The 24,329-nt window shown below is 40.5% G+C and overlaps 1 protein-coding gene across 2 annotated transcripts in view; it reads left to right on the forward strand.

Annotated features, from left to right (window-relative positions):
* The first annotated feature begins 1,431 nt into the window (after window positions 1-1,431).
* The window catches only part of LOC115153109 (synapse differentiation-inducing gene protein 1), a 31,246-nt gene continuing 8,348 nt past the window's right edge, over window positions 1,432-24,329 (forward strand). The window contains exons 1-3 of one of the 2 annotated variants that reach the window (XM_029698174.1): window positions 1,432-1,931; window positions 4,555-5,227; window positions 10,880-11,017. In XM_029698174.1, coding sequence (XP_029554034.1) covers window positions 4,661-5,227; window positions 10,880-11,017 — 705 coding nt within the window. In that variant the 5' untranslated portion in view covers window positions 1,432-1,931; window positions 4,555-4,660. Of the gene's footprint in view, window positions 1,932-2,610; window positions 2,648-4,554; window positions 5,228-10,879; window positions 11,018-24,329 lie in introns of those variants that run through there. The other variant, XM_029698175.1, reaches the window with a different exon arrangement.

Consider the following 24,329-nt stretch of genomic DNA (forward strand, 5'->3'; position numbering starts at 1 on the left):
AAAATATGGAGAGTGGTACTCAGTAATGTGTTGTATTGGATTTGCTCCAAACATAATACTTTGTATTCAGGACAAAAAGGTAATTGCTTTGCCACATTTTTTGCAGTATTACTTTAGTGCCTTGTTGCAAACAGGATGCATGTTTTGGAATATTTGTATTCTGTACATACTTCCTTCTTTTCACTTTGTCAATAAGGTTAGTATTGTGGAGTAATTACAATGTTTTTTATCCATCCTCAGTTTTCTCCTATCACAATCATTACACTCTGTAACTGTTTTAAACTCACCATTGGCCTCATGGTGAAATCCCTGAGCAGTTTCCTTCCTCTCCGGCAACTGAGTTTGGAAGGACGCCTGTATCTTGGTATTGATACACCATCCAAAGTGTAATTTATAACTTCACCATGCTCAAATGATATATCTACCAACAGATGCCCTTCTTTGTGAGGCATTGGAAAAACTCCTTGTTCTTTATGGTTAAATCTGTGTTTGAAATTCACTGCTCGACTGAGGGACCTTACAGATAATTGTATGTGTGGGGTACAGAGATGAGGTAGTCATTAAAAAATCATGTTAAACACTATTATTGCACACAGAGGGAGTCCATGCAACTTATGAGACTTGTTAAGACATTTTTTATATAGAGTCACCATAACAATATCATTCCACTTTGACATTATGGGGTATTGTGTGTAGGCCAGTGACAAATGACAAAAAAAACTAAATGTAATCAATCCATTTTAAATTCAGGTTCTAACACAACAACATTTGGAAAACATTAATACATTACAACTAGCTCATGCATGCATGTAGATCTTGAAGGAAAGCATTTGATTAGAATAAATCAGCAAAATCAAGCAAGCTGATATTTCAAGCTGATTGGTCACACTTCAATCAGGATGTTTACACAATTTCATAATCACTCATGATGATTTTTAATTTTTTTTGCTTAGCTTAGTTCATAATCTATTTTATCTGTAAATTGGAGCTGTCTAGTGCTGAAATATATTGTCTTTTAGATGTCAAAAGACTATATGCAAATATATGCAAAAATGATTCATTCTTTGAATTGAATTTCTGTTCAACAAGAAATTCAGTAAGATTTAAAGTAGCACCTCTTGTTGTTCAAGCACAAATACACCTGGGGGCAGCATCCGATTATTTTATATGACAAGCAACAGCAAGCAAGAAACTGAGGTCAATAATGCCTCCTTCAACAATCACAACATTACATTGTCATATTTGTGAGTCAATATAAAATGAGGTATAGGATTTACCTAATATAATAGTAGCAGATGGGTTACTAAACCATGGTTCATTGATATTGATGGTTCATTGATATTGTATTCCTCTTCAAAATACCTGTATTTCAGCATGAAAAAGTATGAAAACGAGTTGAAAGACCCCGTAATCTTTAGGACCATGGGATAAACTGTCCCATTTGCTTGGGACCTTCATCCAACACTAGACTGTATAGCCTAGGTAAGGTCTGAAAGGCTTCAATTCAACACTTTCACATACAAAGCACAGTGCAGCTGCCTTTGCTTCACAAGTAAGATGCACTTCTTGTGGTAGGTCTGTAGCTTGTGTTGCTTGTGTGCTGCTGCATATGTTCCCCGCTGGATTCATCCAATCTGAGCAGAAGCCAACTGCAACACCCCCATTGCAGGCACACAAAAGAAAAGTGTTATTGACTGATGTTTTTTGCTCTGCTTTTTGGAGGGTGGAAATCGGACTGTTGAGGCTTGGGTTTAACACTTTTGGGAAGATTAGGTGGAGACTCGGAGTTCTGGCTAGATGTATATGGGATAGCTTGTAGAGAATTACCAGAGAAAGGGAACGAGCCCTGACGGATTGATAAACCCTCTGTCCACTTATGTTTCCCACGGGATCCAGCCTATTCGCCGCAGAACGCCCTTTCACCTTGGAAGGTAAGTGTGTGTGAATGCCTTGCCAGTCAGATCACGAACATGAAGGTTACAGCAATGAATGATTGCACCAAGATGACACCAGCGCATAACCAAATAACACTGTCTTCGTAAATTATTCACAATTCAAATATAAGTATAGCCTACATTTGTCCATTTTATTCACGACATTGGTTTTTAAAGAATTGAGGAGACTGCGAAGAACACAAGCAAGCCTATAAATGTTAGTTAGCCACTGGGAAAATACGTCATTTAAACGTCTAGTTTTGGTTTACATTAGGTTGAGATGTAAACTAATGTGAATTCAGCGTGAATTCAACAAACATTTCACTATGTCACTGGATTTAGGTTAAAGGTTGGGTGAAACAAAATACGAAATTCCCTTATGTTGATTACTTTTTGCAAATACAATCAGTTTTCCACGTTGATTCAACGTCGTCAGATGTATTTTTGTTGTTGTTGAAATGACGTGGAAACATCGTTGATGCAACCAGTTTTTGCCTAGTTGGTATTTTCATTGATTCGTTTTTTGGGGCGATGCAGATGAATTTACCGAAAGGGTAGGCTACTAGCTTTTTTGAATACATATGTTTCACAATAACGTCAACGATATTGCCGCATTTCCGCGTGGACTGTATATCATATAAGACTGATTTTGTTTCAAGATGAGTGATGGATGTCTGGTCCCTGACTACCGTCCCGTGCTCATTACAAACAAGGTAAACAAAAGACCTTGAATGACAGCAACATGGATAGCTCCTCCATTCACCGGAGGAGACTTCGTGCGGCTATTTTGATCCGGTGCTGACCATGTTTTAGCCTACTATTCCATTCACCATGTGTCATGTCCTACACTTGGATTAGTTTACACTCTTATTCATTCAAATGGACTAGGTTATTTTACTGAACCAGCATTGCATGCACGATGTATACTAAGAAAATTCAAGGAAATTGGCCAACCCGTAGCCCGGCTATGTTGCCCGCAGCACATAACCTACAAACAGATACTGTATATTGCTTTCATGGAAAGTTAAGTTGTCGACTGGTAGGCTACCCTAACACTCATTATTTGAAAACGTAAACATTATCTGGCCTGATTGATAGCTTCCAAACATATACTTTTCTGTATTTAAAAAAAAAAGTCAATAGGTTATTGGACTGTATGGAAACATGATTTTCACTGTTTCCATTGTATTTTAGTGTTGCAAAGGGGGGGACCAATTGTCACTTCATTTCACATTCTCAATTCGTTGACTTGTCAACAGGGAGCTATAGTCCCTTTCAAAGTGGCCCATCTAGTATCTTTTCAGGAGAATGACTGTCCCATTATTGTCTGTATTGCAAGGCTAGTTATGTACTCCAATGGTTTCAGGGGCTCCGTGCTGAGCTAAGCCTTTAAAAGCTTGGTCTTGTGAGGGCCAATTATGGTCATATGCTCAGAGATAGCACTGTGTTGTGACTGCCATTGAGCCTAAACGTGACCAGCTAGATATTCTCATAATGTAAATAGAGATTGCAATGTTGAACAGACTATCCCTCCAATAGGCTTTAGCTTTGACATTAGCTTTGAGTATTGAAGGTGATAGAAAGGGAACAGTGGCAGTCCATTTTAATTCCACTGGAGCCTTTAATTAACTAATTAAAGCAAGAACATGCTTTAAAGCTGTTGGTTAACTTTCCCTGAGGCCGTGAATGCAAAGCAGGTCATTGAACTCTTCAGCAAAAGACAAAAAGCAAACAAATAAAGGATTGAAAGTAAGCCAAGGGAGTCCCAATACCTCTCACATTAAGTGAGGCGTTTAATTGGTCACAGGGTTCTGCACGGGAATCTGTTCTCAGTCTGTGGCAATACACTCAAACTGACCAGGATGTCACGTCCATTAGAGCCTCCCCTGCAGTGGACCGTTTCTCATCCTGCACACACAGTTTACTGCTGAACCTAGCAAAAATGGCCTTTTCATTCCAGGCCTTGGCAAGGTAAAGCATGCCGATAGATTATCAATGGCTCTGACATGAAACGTTACTGCATATGCAGGGACTGCATTTGCATGTTTGAGAACCAAAACCTTGCAGGCTGAGAGAGGGATCGAGGGTGAGGCGTGTGTGCTGTGCATGTGTGTGTTTTTGTGTATGTGCATGCGGGCAGGTGTGTGTTTGCCAACAAAATGCATTTGTTGGTTACATACCCCACCAGATAAAAGGCAAAGTGATGTAGGTTGGGAGTTAGAAGTGCCTTAGGCAGCAACGAACACCTTGGGATTTAATGCTTGGCAGGGTTTATGTTTTGTAACTAGCAGCTGTGCCATTAAATCTTCACAGAGATGGTGGATGTTAATTGAAAAAACACTCCTCTTCACTTTTTCTTCAACCCTCTACCTGGCCATGTTTCTGACTGAGCTGGAGTCACCAAAATAAATCAACACAATTAAAAATACATTTACATGTGCAAGACTACAAAAATTGTTTCTCATTTGAAATACCAATTCAGTAACCTAAATAGAGGAAGTATGTAAAGGTTTAAAGCTTTGTCTGGGTTTATACTGCTTTTGATGAAAACAGCAACAAGGCAAATTGAATACAAAATACCTTTTAATCTGCTAAACAATTTTAATATGACCTCCCACAGGAGAGTGCAGCCTGCCATCCCATGCCTTCCCCAACCCAAGGCCCCTATGAGAGAGGCCTTTAAAGAGGAGGGGATTTGATCAAACAATCCAGCTCTCTAAGCCAGGATGGAGAGTGGACCAGGACAGGGAGCGGGGTCAGGCTCCAGCCAGGCTGTGGAGGCTGAGCCCCCCACCCAGCGGACGTCTTGTCCAATCGGGAGAGGAAGGAATGCAGGGCTGGCCTCCTGCAAGCACAACGGTCTGATCAACACCCACAGCTTGATGGTAGAGACTAAGGAAGGGCTGGTGTCGGTGTACTCGGCCCCCCAGTACCAGGGTCACATGGTGGTCAACCTGTCCCCTCAGCAGGAGCAGAATGGTCAGGGGGTGGGCGGAGGAGGGGGACCCCCACAGCTGCTCAACCCCAGTGCTCTGCCCCAGGACATGGACCCCTGCTTCAGGCCCAACCTGATCCTGTACTCTGAAAACATGCTGCGGGCCTGGGGGGATGGAGGAGTCGGGGATTGTTGTGAAACCACCTTCATAGAGGACTTGGCATCCGGCTCCTCTGCTGCCTCCAAGGATGGGCTGATGTTTGCGGATGGAAAGTTCCTGGAACTGTCTGTGGAGGATGCAAAGATCCAGACCCTGTCTTATGACATTGACGATGATGATGAGTTCCAAGAGCTGGAGGTAAGGCTCGGGGGCTCTGTCTTTTATCATAACACATTAGAATGTAAACATTTTAAGGGATGGCTATATGTATGAAACACATGAATGTATTTCTCTATGGTTTGAAGTTTTGTATTATATGTTTCTATTATTGCATTTAGAGCCAAATACAAATGGACCAGATGGATTTCAGAAGTAAAAAAAAAAAAATTATAATATTTTTTTACCTCCTTTTTCCTCCCCAATTTCGTGGTATCCAATTGTTAGTAGTTACTGTCTTGTCTCATCGCTACAACTCCCGCATGGACTTGGGAGAGGTGAAGGTCGAGAGCCATGTGTCCTCCGAAACACAACACAACCAAGCCGCACTGATTCTTAACACAGCACGCATCCAACCCGGAAGCCAGCCGCACCAATGTGTCGGAGGAAACACCGTACACCTAGCAACCTGGTCAGCTTGCACTGCGCCGGCCCGCCACAGGAGTCGCTAGTGTGTGATGAGACAAGGATATCCCTGCCGGCAAAACCCTCCCTAACCCGGACGACGCTGGGCCAGTTGTGCGCCACCCATGGGCCTCCAGGTCGCGGCCGGCTGCGACAGAGCCTGGGCTCAAACCCAGAGTCTCTAGTGGCACAGCTAACACTGCGATGCAGTGCCTTAGACCACTGGATTTCAGAAGTTTTTGTCTGAAGGACGAAGATCACTTGGGTCCTTGAAGCTGTTCACTGAGAGCAACGTTTTATTCTTGACATCTGATAAATATCAGGCTTTTCAAAGGCTGCCTCAGCATGAAAGAGGCTCTGTTGAGAATTCAGAGAGGCTAGAATGGAGAGAGGGGAAAGGAGATGATATGGTGAAAGGAGACAGGGGAGGAGAGGGGAGAAGAAGAGAAATGGGAGGAAAAGGGAGAGGCAGTCTGGACCACTGGGTATCCGCTGCGTCTGGCTGTCTCTGCCAACTGTTCTGATTCAGGTGTAGCACAGCCCAGGCATTACCCTGCTCAAGAGGCTTCTGGACAGACCAGGCAGGAGAAGACATGCACTGTATGTGGGCTCAGATGGCTGTCTTGTGGATATATAATTTCCCTATCCCTGTGTTTATGTGACCTTCAAAGACTAGTTATTTATATACTAAATGTTTGCAGGAAAAATGAATTGAGTCAACACTAAACTGTTGGTTTCTGGTGTTGCCATGGTTTCTGGTGGTTGTCACTGGAGCAGTCAAGGGGAACACCCTTTTTATAGCACATTCTTAATTTGAGTTAATAAGATCTTTATTACGGTATGTTGTAATACTTTAGAGAGCCAAAAAAACTCCCCTTCATTTGGCCCTTATTCAGTACAAAATTAGCTCCTTGGATTCTCAACGTGGGTTCTTTTGAAATACACAGCAATGTAATAATATACAGTTGAAGTCGGAAGTTTACATACACGTAGGTTGGAGTCATTAAAACTCGTTTTTCAACCACTCCACAATTTCTTGTTAACAAACTATAGTTTTGGCAAGTTGGTTAGGACATCTACTTTGTGCATGACACAAGTAATTTTTCCAACAATTGTTTACAGACAGATTTTTTCACTTATAATTCACTGCATCACAATTCCAGTAGGTCAGAAGTTTACATACACTAAGTTGACTGTGCCTTTAAACAGCTTGCAAAATCCAGAAAATTATGTCATGGCTTTAGAAGCTTCTGATAGGCTAATTGACATCATTTGAGTCAATTGGAGGTGTACCTGTGGATGTATTTCAAGGCCTACCCTTCAAACTCAGTGCCTCTTTGCTTGACATCATGGGAAAATCTAAAGAAATCAGCCAAGACCTCAGAAAAAAATAGTAGACCTCCACAAGTCTGGTTCATCCTTGGGAGCAATTTCCAAACGCATGAAGGTACCACGTTCATCTGTACAAACAATAGTACGCAAGTATAAACACCATGGGACCACGCAGCCGTCATACCGCTCAGGAAGGAGACATGTTCTGTCTCCTAGAGATGAACGTACTTTGGTGCGAAAAGTGCAAATCAATCCCAGAACAACAGCAAAGGACCTTGTGAAGATGCTGGAAGAAAACGGGTATAAAAGTATCTATATCCACAGTAAAACGAGTCCCGCTCCGCTCAGCAAGAAAGAAGCCACAGCTCCAAAACCGCCATTAAAAAAAGCCTAACTACGGTTTGCAACTGCACATGGGGACAAAGATCGTACTTTTTGGAGAAATGTCCTCTGGTCTGATGAAACAAAAATAGAACTGTTTGGCCATAATGACCATCATTATGTTTGGGGGGAAAAGGGGGGGGGGAGTCTTGCAAGCCGAAGAACACCATCCCAACTGTGAAGCACGGGGGTGGCAGCATCATGTTGTGGGGGTGCTTTGCTGTAGGAGGGGCTGGTGCACTTCACAAAATAGATGGCATCATGAGGAGAGAATTATGTGGATATATTGAAGCAACATCTCAAGACATCAGTCAGGAAGTTAAAGCTTGGTCGCAAATGGGTCTTCCAAATGGACAATGACCCTCTAGCATACTTCCAAAGTTGTGGCAAAATGGCTCAAGGACAACAAAGTCAAGGTATTGGAGTGACCATCACAAAGCCCTGACCTCAATCCCATAGAAAATTTGTGGGCAGAACTGAAAAAGCGTGTGCGAGCAAGGAGGCCTACAAACCTGACTCAGTTACACCAGCTCTGTCAGGAGGAATAGGCCAAAATTCACCCAAGTTATTGTGGGAAGCTTGTGGAAGGCTACCCGCAACGTTTGACCCAAGTTAAACAATTTAAAGGCAATGCTACCAAATACTAATTGAGTGTTTGTAAACTTCTGACCAACTGGGAATGTGATGAAAGAAATAAAAGCAGAAATAAATAATTCTCTCTACTATTATTCTGACATTTCACATTCTTAAAATAAAGTGGTGACCCTAACTGACCTAAGACAGGGAATTTTTACTAGACTTAAATGTCAGGAATTGTGTAAAACTGAGTTTAAATGTATTTGGCTAAGGTTTATGTAAACTTCCGACTTCAACTGTATGAGGTGCCCACAGAATAATTATTGTGGATTACTATCCTTAAAATGAATAGCAAATACTGTACCGCATACTTAACATGATTCCCGTGGGTTTATGTTATTGGACTGCCCTTCACAATGTTCTTACAGTAAAACATGTCTAAGCCTTCCAAATTTACATAGGCTGTCTAAGTTACTATCTAAGTCCCTTCAATTATCATATATCATTTACTGTGTACTCTAATATTTTCATAGAAAATTGAAGTCTGTCTCAGAATCTAGTTAATGGAGCATTTGACTCTTCTATTATGCAGCCACATTTCTGACTCATTACCGTCGGATTTTGGCACTGTGTCTGGAATGAGATTTGTGAATTACAATTTTTTGGCGTCTTGCTCAGAATCCATCTGAAGTTAATTAGCTAGAGTTCTGAAGAGGTGCAATGATTTCTTGTAGTATCCTGCTAATCCACCCTCCAGGACAAGAATGTCCTCATAATTAGGGCCATGCTTCTTTTTGGGCACTTTGCTTTCACCAGTATTTCCAGCATGAGTCAATGAAATCAACCATGGAAGTATATTGCATTTGGTTTGATTGACTCTCCCCTTTTAACTGCCCCTAACTGACCCATTTTTAGCTACAACTTACAAGTCTGTTGGAAAGGATCAGCTTGAGCAAAGTGAGGTTTAGAATCACTGAACTACAAATAGTATTCCCTGACAAATAATAGGCGAGGCAATTAATGTCACAGAGGTACGCCGCCGCTGACTTAGGCGATTTTTTTTCCCCCACCAAACACACATGCACAACCAGACTTTGATTGGTTGACTGGAGTCAATTAAAATAACATTTCCTAGAACCTTCTACCTGCAGCAAACCTAGTGGATCATGCTGGAAATTAAGGTAAAAGCAACTTTTTTTAAAAGCCCATAAAGCATGGCCCTACTTACAGCCTGAATTTGAAATGGATTCAATCTACACACGATACCCCATAGTGAAAAAGTTGAAACTGTTTTTCTCACTCAAATTTCTTACATAAGTATTCACACCCCTGAGTCAATACATTTTAGAATCACCTTTGGCAGCGATTACAACTGTGAGTCTTTCTGGGTAAGTTTCAAAGAACTTTGAACACCTAGACAGTACCTAGATAGTACAAAAAAAAAATGGTGCACTTCCACAAGTCTGGTTCATCCTTGGGAGCAATTTCCAAACGCCTGAAGGTACCACGTTCATCTGTACAAACAATAGTACGAAGTATAAACATGAACACCTAGATAGTACAATATTTGCATATTATTATGAAAAAAAATATTCAAGCTCTGTCAAGTTGGTTGTTGATCATCAAATCTTGCCATATTTTAAAGATGATTTTAAGTCAAATTTAACTAGGCCACTCAGGAACATTCAATGTCATCTTGGTAAGCAACTTCAGTGTATATTTGCCTTGTTTTAGGTTATTGTCATGCTGAGGGGTGAATTTGTCTTCCAATGTCTTTTTGAAAGCAAACAGGTTTTTTTTTGTTTTTTTTTCTCAAGGATTTTGCCTGTGCTTAGCTCTATTCCATAATTTTTTATCCTAAAAAAATATTCTTTGCCGATGACAAGCATACCCATAACAATATGCAGTCACCGCAATGCTTGAAAATATAAAGAGTGATGGTCAGGAAGTGTTGGGTTGTTTTCCCCCAAACATAACACTTTGTATTCAGGACATAAAGCTAATTTCTTTGCCACATTTTTTGGCAGTTTTCCTTTAGTGCCTTATTGCAAACAGGATGCATGTTTTGGAATATTTTTTACTCTGTACAGACTTCCTTCTTTTCACTCTGTCATTTAGGTTAATGTTGTTGATCCATCCTCAGTTTTCTCCTGCAACAGCCATTAAACTGTTTTAAATTCACCATTGGCCTCATGGTGAAATCCATGAGTGGTTTCCTTCCTTTCTGGCAACTGAGTTAGGAAGGACGCCTGTATCTTTGTAGTAACTGGGTTTATTGATACACCATCCAAAGCATAATTAATAACTTCACCATGCTCAAAAGGATACTCAATGTCTGATTTTCTTTCCCATCTACCAATAGCTGACCTTCTTTGCGAGGGATTGGAAAACCTCTCTAGTCTTTGTGGTTCAATCTGTGGTTCAAATTCACTGCTCGACTGAGGGACCTTAGAGTTAATTGTATGTGTGGGGTACAGAGATGAGGTAGTCATTCAAAAATAATGTTAAACATGATTTATTATTACATTCAGGCTGTAACACAAATAAATTGGGAAAAAGTCAAGGGGTGTGAATACACTGTGCCTAAGAGAGAGCGGAAGCAGGGAGAGGGAGCAGAGAGAGAGAGCGCGGTGGTGGGTTGTTTTTTTTGCCCATCATTGTCCAGCTGGCATGGCTAGTCGTGCCCCTGTCTGGGTGAACATATGTACAGGTCCCTCCAGGTGCAAATCGACTGCTAGAGAGCCCAGCTGTGCAAGCTGTCAGTGTATTTACAAACCTGTGCTGAGGTGAGGAAAACAAGAGGTCATTTGTAGTCTATAAAGACAGAAAACCATTTCAACTAAACATTTGCAAGGCCACCCTATGCTGCGCTACAGTGCAGTCTTCTGTAGACCTCTCTCCTTTCTTGACCTGCAGTATTCACTCTTTGTGCTTTCACAGAGCGAGTACTCGAGTGACTCGGAGAGTGAGGACAACTTCCTCATGATGCCACCGAGAGACCACTTGGGTCTGAGCGTCTTCTCCATGGTGTGCTGCTTCTGGCCCCTGGGGATCGCTGCCTTCTACCTGTCCCACGAGGTAAGGACTACTGTACTGTCAGTGACTCTACACCATGGCTTGGTCACCACAAGCATTTACAGTAAATATCAAGGCAGTCTTAGGAGAATGTGTATAACATCAGACAATAAATAATCGAAATAAGTCAATTTATAGATTTACGTTTTGTTTGTTTGGACCCTCATTAGCTACTGCACATGCTGCAGCTACTCTTCCTGGGGTCCACATAAAACGTACAAATACATGACAAAGTACAGAACAGTTAGAGACAAGAACACAAGATGTGACAATAAATTCAAACAAGAGTTATATATTAGAAAGACACCAAGAGACAACAAAAATACAATTTCACATTATTCATATATACAGTGGCTTGCGAAAGTATTCACCCCCTTGGACTTTTTCCTATTTTGTTGCATTACAACCTGGAATTAAAATTGATTTTTTGGGGGTTTTTATCATTAGATTTACACAACATGCCTACCACTTTGAAGATGCAAAATATTTTTTCTTGTAAAACAAACAACAAATAAGACAAAAAAAAAACTTGAGCGTAAGTATTCACCCCCCAAAGTCAATACATTGTAGAGCCACCTTTTGCAGCAATTACAGCTGCAAGTCTCTTGGGGTATGTCTCTACAAGCTTGGCACATCTAGCCACTGGGATTTTTGCCCATTCTTCAAGGCAAAACTGCTCCAGCTCCTTCGAGTTGGATGGGTTCTGCTGGTGTACAGCAATCTTTAAGTCATACCACAGATTCACAATTGGATTGAGGTCTGGGCTTTGACGAGGCCATTCCAAGACATTTAAATGTTTCCCCTTAAACCACTCGAGTGTTGCTTTAGCAGTATGCTTAGGGTCATTGTCCTGCTGGAAGGTGAACCTCCGTCCAAGTCTCAAATCTCCGGAAGACTGAAACAGGTTTCCATCAAGAATTTCCCTGTATTTAGCGTCATCCATCATTCCTTCAATTTTGACCAGTTTCCCAGTCCCTGCCGATGGAAAAACATCCCCACAGCATGATGCTGCCACCACCATGCTTTACTGTGGGGATGGTGTTCTTGGGGTGATGAGAGGTGTTGGGTTTGCGCCAGACATAGTGTTTTCCTTGATGGCCAAAAAGCTAAATGTTAGTCTCATCTGACCAGAGTACTTTTTTCCATATGTTGGGAAGTCTCCCACATGCCTTTTTGCTTATTTTTTTTCTTTAAGCAATGGCTTTTTTCTGGCCACTCTTCCATAAAGCCCAGCTCTGTGGAGTGTACGGCTTAAAGTGGTCCTATGGACAGATACTCCAATCTCCGTTGTGGAGCTTTGCAGCTCCTTCAGGGTTATCTTTGGTCTCTTTGTTGCCTCTCTGATGAATGCCCTCCTTGCCTGGTCTGTGAGTTTTGGTGAGCAGCCCTCTCTTGGCAGATTTGTTGTGGTGCCATATTCTTTCCATTTTTTAATAATGGATTTTATGGTGCTCTGTGGGATGTTCAAAGTTTTGGATATGTTTTTATAACCCAACCCTGATCTGTACTTCTCCACAACTTTGTCCCTGACCTGTTTGGAGAGCTCCTTGGTCTTCATGGTGTTGCTTGCTTAGTGGTGTTGCAGACTCTGGGTCCTTTCAGAACGTATGTATGTATGTATGTATGTATGTATGTATGTATGTTACTGAGATCGTGTGACACTTAAATTAATGCCACCTGTGTGCAATCTAACTTATTATGTGACTTCTGAAGGTAATTGGTTGCACCAGATTTTATTTAGGGGCTTCATAGCAAAGGGGGAGAATACATATGCACGCAACACTTCTCTGTTTTTAAATTTTTTGAAACAAGTTATTTTTTTTCACTTCACCAATTTGGACTATTTTGTGTATGTCCATTACATGAAATCCAAATAAAATTCAATTTAAATTACAGGTTGTAATGCAACAAAATAGGAAAAACGCCAAGGGGGATGAATGCTTTTGCAAGGCACTGTACATATTCATATACAGTACCGTTAAATTAGATATTTAGAAAGAGGTGAGGCGCTGCGATACAAGAAGATTTTCTATCTGTTTTTTAAAGCTGGACTTGCTTTTTGCCTGAGTAACCTCTGGAGGCAGAGCATTCCACGATGACATGGCTCTCTGCCAGTGGAGGCTCCTCAGAGGAGGAAAGGGAAGACCATCCTCAGGGAATTTCATAAAAATACAAATAGTGAAACATTAAAGTTATTCTTTCTAGATAAAACTATACTACATGTTTTCCAGTCACCAAATAATTGATTAACACACACTGTTTTGCAATGAAGGTCTACAGTAGCCTCAACAGCAATCTGTAGGGTAGCACCATGGTGTAGCTGGAGGACATCTAGTTTCCGACCTCCTCTGGGTACATTGATTTCAATACAAAACTTTGGAGGCTCGTGGTTCTCACACTCTTCCATACACTTGCATAGTAATTATGACAACTTCCGGAGGACATCCTTCAACCTATCAGAGCTCTTGACGCATGAACTGACCACCCAATGTTGTCCACCCAGTCAAAGGATCAGAGATTTAATCTAGTACTGAAAGCATAAATTACAGCTAGCTAGCACTGCAGAGCATAAAATGTGGTGAGTAATGTTAGTTGACTCAAAGAGAGAAAGACAATAGTTGAACAGTTTTGAACAAATGCATTTCTTCAAAAATAAAGGAGAAACAAGCAAGAGAGAGCTATATTTCATATTATTTCAAAAAATGTTTGCTTAGCTAGCGAATGCAGCTAGCTATAGCCTACTGAAATACACGGCTCAAACAGAGAGAGATGCTATGTTAGCTAGCTGGCTATGACTATCCAACTCTGGAACTCTTCCAAGTCAAGGTAAGCTTTTGGTTTTATTAATTTATTGCCACTGGGGCCTGCCGGTATAACTGCTTAATTGTTTGCTGCTGACTGTACACTGTACTGCATGATTGTAGCAGGTTTACTAACACGTTAGTTCTTGTAACTATGTTGATTATGACGTTAATATGGTGACAATGATGTAGGCTGTGTGTAGCAGATATAATATGAAGGTTTGGCTTGGAAAGGTTTTTTCGCCTGGTCACAAACAGCTGATGTGTTGTGCACTGAAGTCCACAAGCGAAGGGAAAAGGTGAGAGGAGAAGAGGGTGTAGATGTGAGAAGGAATTATACAATGATCCAAGGGATCATGCTGTTTGTATGTGGCTGCTATGAAAGTGAACTGTGTATGTTGATGAACAGGGGTGTATTCATTCTGCCGATTCTGTTGAAAAGCATTTATTAAACGGAATGAAACGGGGATAAACATACTGGAATTTAGCCAATCGAAACTCTCGTTTGCGACTGTTGGACAACCTCATGAGGGAAAATTAGGGAAAATATAGGGAAAATTAGTCATGTAGTAGCCTAAACCTATCGATGTTACATTGAGCTGGGTGAATGGAATATGAATAACAGTCATTCAATATGCTGTAATAGAAATAAGGCCATGCTCCTAAAACTCATTTATCGTCCTCTCTCATCTTAAACGGCACTGGCCGGCACTGCTCTATACATAACTAAGCGACCATTAAATCTGTTTTTGGTTTGGTACCGTGAAGAAACCCATAGTGGCATGTCTGGTGGGGTATGTACACTGAGTTTACAAAACATTAAGGACACCTGCTCTTTTTGTGACAGACTAACCAGGTGAATCCAGGTGAAAGCTATGATACCTTATTGATGTTACTTATTAAATCCACTTCAATCAGTGTAGATGAAGGGCAGGAGGTTAAAAAATGTTAAGCCTTGAGACAATTGAGACATGGATTGTGTATGTGTGCCATTCAGAGGGTCAATGGGCAAGACAAAATATTTAAGTGCCTTTGAACAGGGTATGGTTGTACAGTAGGTGCCAGGTGCACCGGTTTGTGTCAAGAACTGCAACCCTGCTGGGTTTTTCATGCTCAACAGTTTCCGTGTGTATCAAGAATGGTCCACCACCCAAAGGACATCCAGCCAACTTGACACAACTGTGGGGGTGCAACTCAATATTAGGAAAGTGTCCTTAATGTTTTGTACACTCAGTGTATATCTGTTTGAAGTGTATGCAAATAGATTATGCAAGTGGTTAGGCATTTTCAACACAAATGTTTCTTAAAATCCCATATAAAAACAACATTAATTATCCTTGAGAGGAAGATAAGAGTGGACCTGATGAAGATGGTAGGTAGTCGTTTTCCCTGTGTGTGTAACGATCTCATATCTCTGTGAGCTGCTCGAAGCCTCTGGCAGAGGCCTGCTACCCACACTGCATCACTCTGGTCTGACTGCACATCACGACTCACACCTACATCTCTCTTATTCTCCAGCTTTAAAAATAAAAAAACTCTGCTCAGTTGGCATGGGCAACACAGCCCACACTAAAATCAATTCCCTAAAATCCAACTACAAAGCCTAGCAGACACAGAATAAAAAATGTAGCAGGCTGGATTTAAAACAACATCGCCATGGTGGGAGGTTTTGAAAAGCTTTAGGGTATTATCAAAGATAAGCTATTCAAAGCAGCCATTGAAAGATCCTGAAAGGAGCAGGACAGGAAAACATTTTGAGCCTCAGTGATTTGAAAACACATGCACAAACCCATGTTAAGTAAATCTCTTCTGATCATCTTCCTTCTTTGAGTTGTCCTCAATTGATACTGACACTTTGGGTTTTAGGAAAATCAAAGGTGGTCTGCAAAACATAATGAAGGAAAATGCAGCCTTGAGAAAGCAACCCACGTACACAAAATAGATCATTTAAAAAAAATACAATAGACACAATTTCCTGTGTGTGCAGAATGGATAGGCACGGATATAAGTGTGTTTATTGAATCTAAGAGTTAGAAGCCAGATCCTTATAATTAAGAACATTGTTAGTATTTACATTTATGTAAATGTGACAATGTGATAATTGGATGAATAACCATGCATAGATCGATAATCTTAAAGCACGGAACTGCTACAGTACGGCTCAACAATTTTCTGCTACAGTCTGTATTTATGTGTACTCTAGATAAACCATGTTGTCTACCGCCCACACATACAGGGTTTCTGCCATAGCATAGGTTCTCTTTCAACACCTCCCTCAGGAGTTTGTGTTTCAGATATGTCATCTTAACCCATTTGTTACCAAATTTTTCTCAGACATGCCACTATGCAAATCTAATGCCATTAGTAACCTTAAGGGGCACCTTTGATGCTGCAGACATGTTTTGGTACCCTTCCCCAGATCTGTGCCTAGACACAATCCTGTCTCGGAGCTCAACGGACTATTGCTTCAACCACATGGCTTGGTTCTTGCTCTGACATGTACTGTCAACTGTGGGACCTTATATAGACAGGTGTGTGCCTTTCCAAACCATGTCCAATCAATTGAATTTACCACAGGTGGACTCCAATCAAGTTGTAGAAACATCTCAAGGATGATCAATGGAAACAGGATGCACCTGAGCTCAATTTCAAGTCTCATAGCAAAGGGTCTGAATACTTATATAAATAAGGTATGTTTTTTTAAAATATTTTTTATACTTTTGCAAACATTTCTAAAAACCTGTTTTCGCTTTGTCATGGGGCATTGTGTAGATTGCTCAGGTTTGATTATTTATTTAATCAATTTTAGAATAAGGCTGTAACATAACAAAATGTGGAAAATGTCAAGGGGTCTGAATACTTTACGAAGGCAGTGTATATGCCTCACATGCAACCCATAATAAGACAATGTAATTAATATTACCAAGTCTATTAAAACTGAGTATCTGACTCTGTAAAGCTGAAGGATAAATAGGAATATGCAACCAATTTTCTTATAGAGACACAGGAATAATAATGTCTTAGAATGGAATGAAAATATTCCATATCAAAGGTAGATATTTAATATCATTGTAAAATGAATGAAATCACATAAGGCCTAAAGCTTAGGCAATACTGACATTAATAAAACAACGTATTGAATGGGCATTAACAAAACACTGAAAATGAAGGCACATACTGTATGTTAACTAGACCATTTAAACATTATTTTTGCTAAGAAAATATTAAAACATTTCAACAATGTTTTTGTATTTTAAGCTGTTGAATACAGACTTCTGGTGGCAAATTCATCAGTAAAAGTGCAGCTTGGAGAAATTGTGACCATTTTGAGAAATCATATGAAACTTCTGTGAATCATACTAGACACCTTAATAATGCATAATATGATACATTTGTTTAGAGGTACAACTTTAACTTCTCTAGAGCTTGTAAAGTACAAAAGCTTTGTGCTCTCACTTTTGTGACCCATGGGATTAAATGGGTTAAGTGCACTTTAATCAAGATCAGGTTACTGCTTATGGGCTCTTTCTGTGAAAATGTGCCTCAATCTTACTCTCAAAGCAAAGCAGACCAGAAAGCAGCTTCTGTGTCAATGGTAGGACGTCAGTAAGAGCTGTGTTTCGAATGTTGCACTTTGGTTTCTGCATATTGAGAGCAACTGTAAAGGCCGTAGCCATTTGAATTGGTTTCCTTTACCTTTTGTACTGCTCAACACTCCAATTAATTTCTTCCTTTGAGGAGGAACAAAGCAATCAATACACAGCTCTTTGGGGCGACAGGGTGAAGGAAAAAAGCTTTAACCACAAATCTAGATTTCATGGGTGAGATTGCAGGGGACCCCCCACCCCCTAAACCAATCTGTCAGAATGACTTTGATTTTAGCAATTCATTTCTGCACATTGTTAGCTGCAGTTATTGTACTGAATGAGATACAGGACATCATGATCGTTGTCAAAATGGTCGTCTTGTCTTTCTTCCTCCTGTTCTTCATCATTATTGCATTGGTACCCCTGATAGTTTTTACGTCTTACGTGGTAATGATGCCATTTTCTGAGAGCAGTTAAGTGTTACTACTATATGTTATTATATCGATCAACAACTCCCAGCATCCTTTACTCCTTACTCTTATGTTACAGTCTCAAACTCAAAGGACATGCATGGATTGGCTTTTATCGAAGCTGAAACTCCCAGACTGACTCAGACTGAATCTAAGGTCATTACGCCAAAACATAAGCCTGTTTGTATGTCCCTTCAATCTATACTCCGATCAATACAGACACAGAATGACCATTTTTTTTCTTTATTTTCCTGAATAATCACCTGTTGAAGTTTCCTGGGGTTAGGAATGTTTTGGGGATTTTTGAGTCCCTCAGTCAAGCTCCTGATTCCCTTTTTTTTCCCGATCAAGCTGGGCTGAAGCGTGTTTTGGTACGCTTTCTTTCCACTTCCATTATTATGACACCAACAGTGAAACCGTTGATGATGACCATGTCCCTCTGACTCATCTGGCAGAGTGGAAGAGCTCGGTTCATCATGCATATTGCAACCACCACCACACTACTTCCCATCTGTTCTAAGGCTTAGGAGGAACTATCAGAGAGAGTAGATTGTGAAATACATTTTCAAGCAAGGGTTGGTCTCTTCTATAGATGTGCACCAATCCAAGAGCAACCTGGTGGAGAACAAGGGCCAATCTGTCCATTTATCTCTGTAGTTAATATGACAGGCTGAGAGCGTTTCTATTGTAATTGCCACCTTCTACTGCCTGAATTGCCTGCGTGGTTGCCAAAACTGTTTGTACATTAGCAAACTCTTCAGACTTTTTTTTTTTGTCAAACCAATCAAACCATGCTAAAGCACAAACAACTCTGCGACCAGGCTAACTAAAAGCCACTACACAGAGCATAAATCAGATCTGCATGCTCCATTGGTCCACAGAGAAATACTGCTGTGTAAATGGACAAGCATAACTCTTTGAATATTTTAAAGTGCTTTGCTTTGAGGGTATTTCCCTGGTTTGAATAAGCCTTAAGGCGTTTATTTACTTTCTCCAGGGCAATATAGAACTCTGGTTTACTAATGAAATTGTTGTTTTCATGAGGATCCCTCTCTCGGCCCTCACCGTCATTCTAGTGACACATTACATGGTTGGACCCAGACAGTTTTAATCAACAGCTGTCGCTGATATATTGCAACTGTGCCTCGACAAGACCAAATTGGTGCATGGTGTTCCCTCTTTCTACCCAGCAAGAGCAAACAACATGTGTGTCCACGACTGTTATCACATAACCCACTTCAATCGCTGTGGTTAAATGGACAGCTTCATCTTTATGCATGTGCCCATTTACCGGCTCACAGATTCATTAAGCTAGAGGCGCACTGGCCAAATACAGATTGAACGGCCTGAACACAAGAGACCAGAATGAGATCTGCTGGAAATGAAACATCCTGACTGGTCATTTAGCTGCTGTATAAGAATAAGTAACACCTCATTTAGTTTTGGTTGAGACAGGTATCATGCTTCTCCACAGGATTACCATTGTCAAAGCCACAAACAAACAGGAATAGTATTTTACTATTATCTGTACCACTCAAACATTTCTTCTGTTATTGGCGGATTTTGTGTTTTGGGTCATTCGTTTTGCCAAGGATTATTGTATTGGAATTGTTATTTATCTATTTTCCTGAGCATACCAGGTCATTTGTTATTCTCTGAATAAGATGTTGGTGTATACAAATGGTGTGCTGGAAGAACACATTATGTGCAGCTGAATAATTCCCCTGTTTTTTTTGTCACGGTGAGATTATTACTGTAGATCTTATTTTAATTAAGCTCCATACTATCACATGGGCAAAGCTGAATAGGTCCTGACTCCCGAGAGGTCTCGCACTGTTTCCGATACCAAACTGCAACAATCTGTTTTTGCTAAACCAGTGTGCATAATCTGATTCACTGCTTTTAGAGTTTACTCCATACAAATGGAGTAAGCTTTTTATATAATATTTTGGCTAGAGAGAGTGTGAGAGTGGGCCTTGTATGGAATAAGCTGGGAACAAATACCTTTCCTGGGTGATGATGGCGATGATCCACAAAGCACAGATTCTTTATTTACTGTATACCACGGATGGGCTTTTATGTCCTCTCCTCTTATCCACAATGACCTACTTCTTTATACTTTCATGTAGTGTATACAGTACATTTATGTCCCTGTGGATAATAGTGTAGGACTACTGTATTTAAGATGGTTTTTGAAATGTGAAAGATTATTTTCAGGAAACACCTTCAGATCATAAGGGTAGAAGATAATTGTGTAATGCGTTTGTAAAAAAAAACAAAAAACACCATCCTCAGTCACAAAATGATGTTGCGGTTTCTCTTTTTCTCTTTCTCCACACTGCATCTGAAGAACTGCAGTTGCTCCGTGGTTAATTCGTTTTTGCTTTGATTTGATTTTAATTAATTATGCTGACTTGAATTGAACCAGTAATTACAAAGAACTGTTTCTCGCCTGCGCAGAACAATAGGATTGTTAATCGTATTTGCATACTTTGTATGCTCGTTCAATTTATAGAGGGCTGGGTGGAAAATGGGACTGTGTCTGTAAGATTTTCCCAAGACTCAACTACACCCTATGTGGCATCCTCTAGTTCAAACAGATGATAGTTAGAATAATGAGACACAGACTGGGAGCACTGTGGTTCATTTTGATGCATTTGTCAGTCATCTGAAACAGTCTATTTTTGAAGGGCTCCTGAGAGTTACTGAGGAATCTTGATCTCACTGTCTTATACTTTAAACAACACCATCGAAGCCATTCTATAGAGATGTCTCTCATACTGTATATTCATAAACAGTCATTTTCAGGCTCAACTGAATGTTTCATGGTCCTCATTACAATTCGGCCGGCTGCAGCCAAAACAACCATGTCCTGCTGACCTTTAAGCATGCAGAAATTACTCGTCTTTTGTTTCAAATACTGTATGTAACATCACAGACATAACAGAGATCAATTATGGTTCATTGTCATGTTATGAAAGGCTATTACCTTCGCATAGCTCTGCGAATGGTTCAACTGTGCATGTCTCCTCACTATGTGATGAAGATAGATGGGCTCCCGAGTGGCGCAGTGGTCGACGGCACTGCATCTCAGTGCTAGAGGCGTCACTACAGACCCTGGTTCGATTCCAGGCTGTATCACAACCGGCCGTGATTGGGAGTCCCATAGGGCGGCGCAAAATTTGCCCAGCGTCGTCCGGGTTAGGGTTTGGCTGGGGTAGGCCGTCATTGTAAATAAGAATTTGTTCTTAACTGACTTGCCTAGTTAAATAAAGGTTAAATAAAAAAAGATAGTGAAGGTCAATTTGTGTCTCTGCCCGGCTTCCCCTCCCCCTAGGGAAATGTGTGTTACATCAAACACAGAGACTAGAGTAATCAAAAAAGCTTCAGATTTTAGATGTCACTGGGGCAGCGGAGCAGAATGCTACCTGATACTGGGGGCCAAGGCCCACATCTTTCAGCTCGATGCACACTAAATCTGTAACATGGCCTGCAGTTACTCTGCTCAGGTCTGCTATTGATCTTTAAGGTCTCTGTGGAGGCTTATATTTTGGAGGATGGTGGGGGCAGTGGGTGGGAGTTCTCTTTATATGAAATAATACCATCAAGCCCAGATTAACCATGGATTAGGGATCCCAATGCAGGGGATGATAATTAGCCTTTGGACCTCATGGTAGCATTGTTTGGAGTTGGACAGAGAATGTGTGTGTGTGTGTGTGTGTGTGTGTGTGTGTGTGTGTGTGTTAGGGGTGGGTTGTCTGTCCAGACACTGTAAATGTAATCTATTATATTAGAGAATAAATTTGACCTCTCAATACAAAGCAGCAGAAAATCATTATTTAACTTGATCCTTTGCTTCCATGAACAATGCTTTTTGACTAATTGGAGAAATCATCATGCTTCCTTTTTTAAAAAAGATTACCTCGTTTTGTATATCTCCTTATCTGTAATGAGTACTAGGTTTAAGCTCATATTGCCAATGTTTAATTTCACAAAGTAGAAGGCTTTTTAATCGATCTGAAAATGAAGCGATTATTACGTTGCATGTTATTAGTCTTCTTCGTGGTCTGTCTTGTAAGTGCCTCTTTAGTATATTTGTCAGTCAGAAATGTGGGCAAGAGTGAATCTTCTATAAAACCTATTACAGTTTGGAGTATCATTAAGTTCACAAGAGCTAGGGTTAGTCTTGTTGATATAGTGAGCAATTAGGTAATGTCCTAAATGACTCAAGCACATTTTAACCGTGGTTCACATGTTTTTGAACATACTGTACTTAGCCTTTCACGAAAGCTTATAACTGAGGCTGCAGTTTGAATCCAGACAATGTGTATGGCTAAACCACATTCTCTGTTCCTCAGGTCTGGACATGGCTGAGGTAGCTATATGTCAGTAATATATAAATGGATCACAGAACAGGAGGAAACAACTTGCTGCCATGCAGCCTGGGCTCAAGGACTGAAATATATGTCCTGACAAAAAGCATTACATAAATCCTTTTGAATTGAGTTTGTATTGCAGGGCCATGGGGGAAGTGTGTGGAGGAGCCTTATGTTATTCTGCTATCCAAGAATAGCAACGCACCCTTTACTGGCTCAAACAGCCAACCAATCAGCCTGTTACCAACCCTAAGTAAACTTTTGGAAAAAATGGTGTTTGACCAGATACAATGCTATTTCACAGTAAACAAATTTAACATCAAATTTTCAGCACCCTTATAGGGAAGCGCATTCAACATGGACAGTACTTACACATAACTGATGATGGCTGAGAGAAATTGATAATAAAAAGATTGTGGGAGCTGTTTTGTTAGACTTTGTTTTGTTAGCTTTTTACATTATCGATCATAATCTGGTGCTGGTAAAATGTATGTGTTAGGTCACATCGCCTGTTATATTGTGGATTGAGAGTTACCTGTCTAACAGAACACAGAGAGTGTTCTTTAATAGAAGCCTCTACAACATAATCCAGGTAGAATCAGGCATTCCCCAGGGCAGCTATCTAGACCCCTTACTTTTTAAAATCTTTACTAATGACCTGCTACTGGCTCTGAGTAAAGCCTGTGTTTCTATGTATGCTGACTATACACGTCAGATACCACAGCAAGTGAAATCACTGCAACACATAACAAAGAGCTGCAGTCAGTTTCAGAATGGGTGGCAAGAAACAAGTTAGTCATAAATATTTAAACTAAAAGCATTGTATTTGGGACAAATCAGTCACTAAACCCTAAACCTCAACTACATTTTGTAATGAATATTGTGGAAATTGAACAAGGAGACTGAACTGCTTGGAGTAACCCTGGATTGTACACAGAGAGCTAACATCAATCTCTCCTGGCTCAAAGTAGAGGAGAGATTGACTTCATCACTACTTGTATTTGTGAGTAGTTTTGATCTCGACAAACCATTTCTGTATGGAACTCGCTTTGTGCACAAGGGCATTGTCATACTGAAACAGGAAAGGGCCTTCCCAAAAAATTGTTGCTACAAAGTTGGAAGCACAGAATTGTCTAGAATGTCATTGTGTGCTGTAGCGTTAAGATTTCCCTTCCCTTCAGGCGCATGAATGATCAGTGCCTGAAGGAAATTTCAGAATGGCGCAAAGTTCTCTACCCACTCTTCAAAGTGATAGAAACGTCTAGCTCTCATAGTTGATAAACTGTACATTGATAACCAACTGTTCTGAGACACCAAGACTACTCCATGGCTATTCTAAATAATAGTTCCCATAGAGGAGTCGAATAATGGAACACCCAATACTATCCTTGGTAGGGATTGTTCTAAAAACAGGACAACATAAACTACAAATACACTATACCATTCAAGATAGAGAATATTGTAAAATAATATTTATAAATTGATAAAAGACAGCATTAGAAGAAAGGACAATTATTGAAATAATACATCTTAAAATATAAGGAACTGGAACACAAAAGGCCGAAATTAGGTAGAAATGAACATGGTAGAGATAAAAACACAGGACATAGAAGGAACAGTATGTGGGTATGTGGGGGGAGTGTTGTGATGGAAGATGGGGGGGGTGTTTTTGTGATTGGGAAAGTGTGGTGAGTTAAGTGAGTGAAAAAGGAAAATGGAGCCCATGTGTGTCTGCGAGCAGAAGTTGTGACAGAGTTTTCAATTTTGTGCAGATATGGGATATACAGTAAATGTTTTAATAAATTACAAATATAGTCTGTCTATTTATTGTCCTATCATGATGGAACGGTCCCCAACCCTATACCTAGACACCCACCTGAGCGACCCACAAACTAAGGAGAAGTCCTCGTCTGTTTTTATAGGCCTACTGCAAGTAGCCAAGGTAGAAAGATGAACGCGGTCAGAGACCCACTAAGTAGCACCGCCCCTCCAAGATCTGCACTTGCCTGGCAGGGTTGGTCCAACAAAGCCAAAGCCCCGGGTGGGTGAGCATAATATACAAGGAATTTGCTAATGAGAAC

Source organism: Salmo trutta, chromosome 18 (genome assembly GCF_901001165.1).
Source record: "Salmo trutta chromosome 18, fSalTru1.1, whole genome shotgun sequence".
Lineage (NCBI taxonomy): Eukaryota > Metazoa > Chordata > Actinopteri > Salmoniformes > Salmonidae > Salmo > Salmo trutta.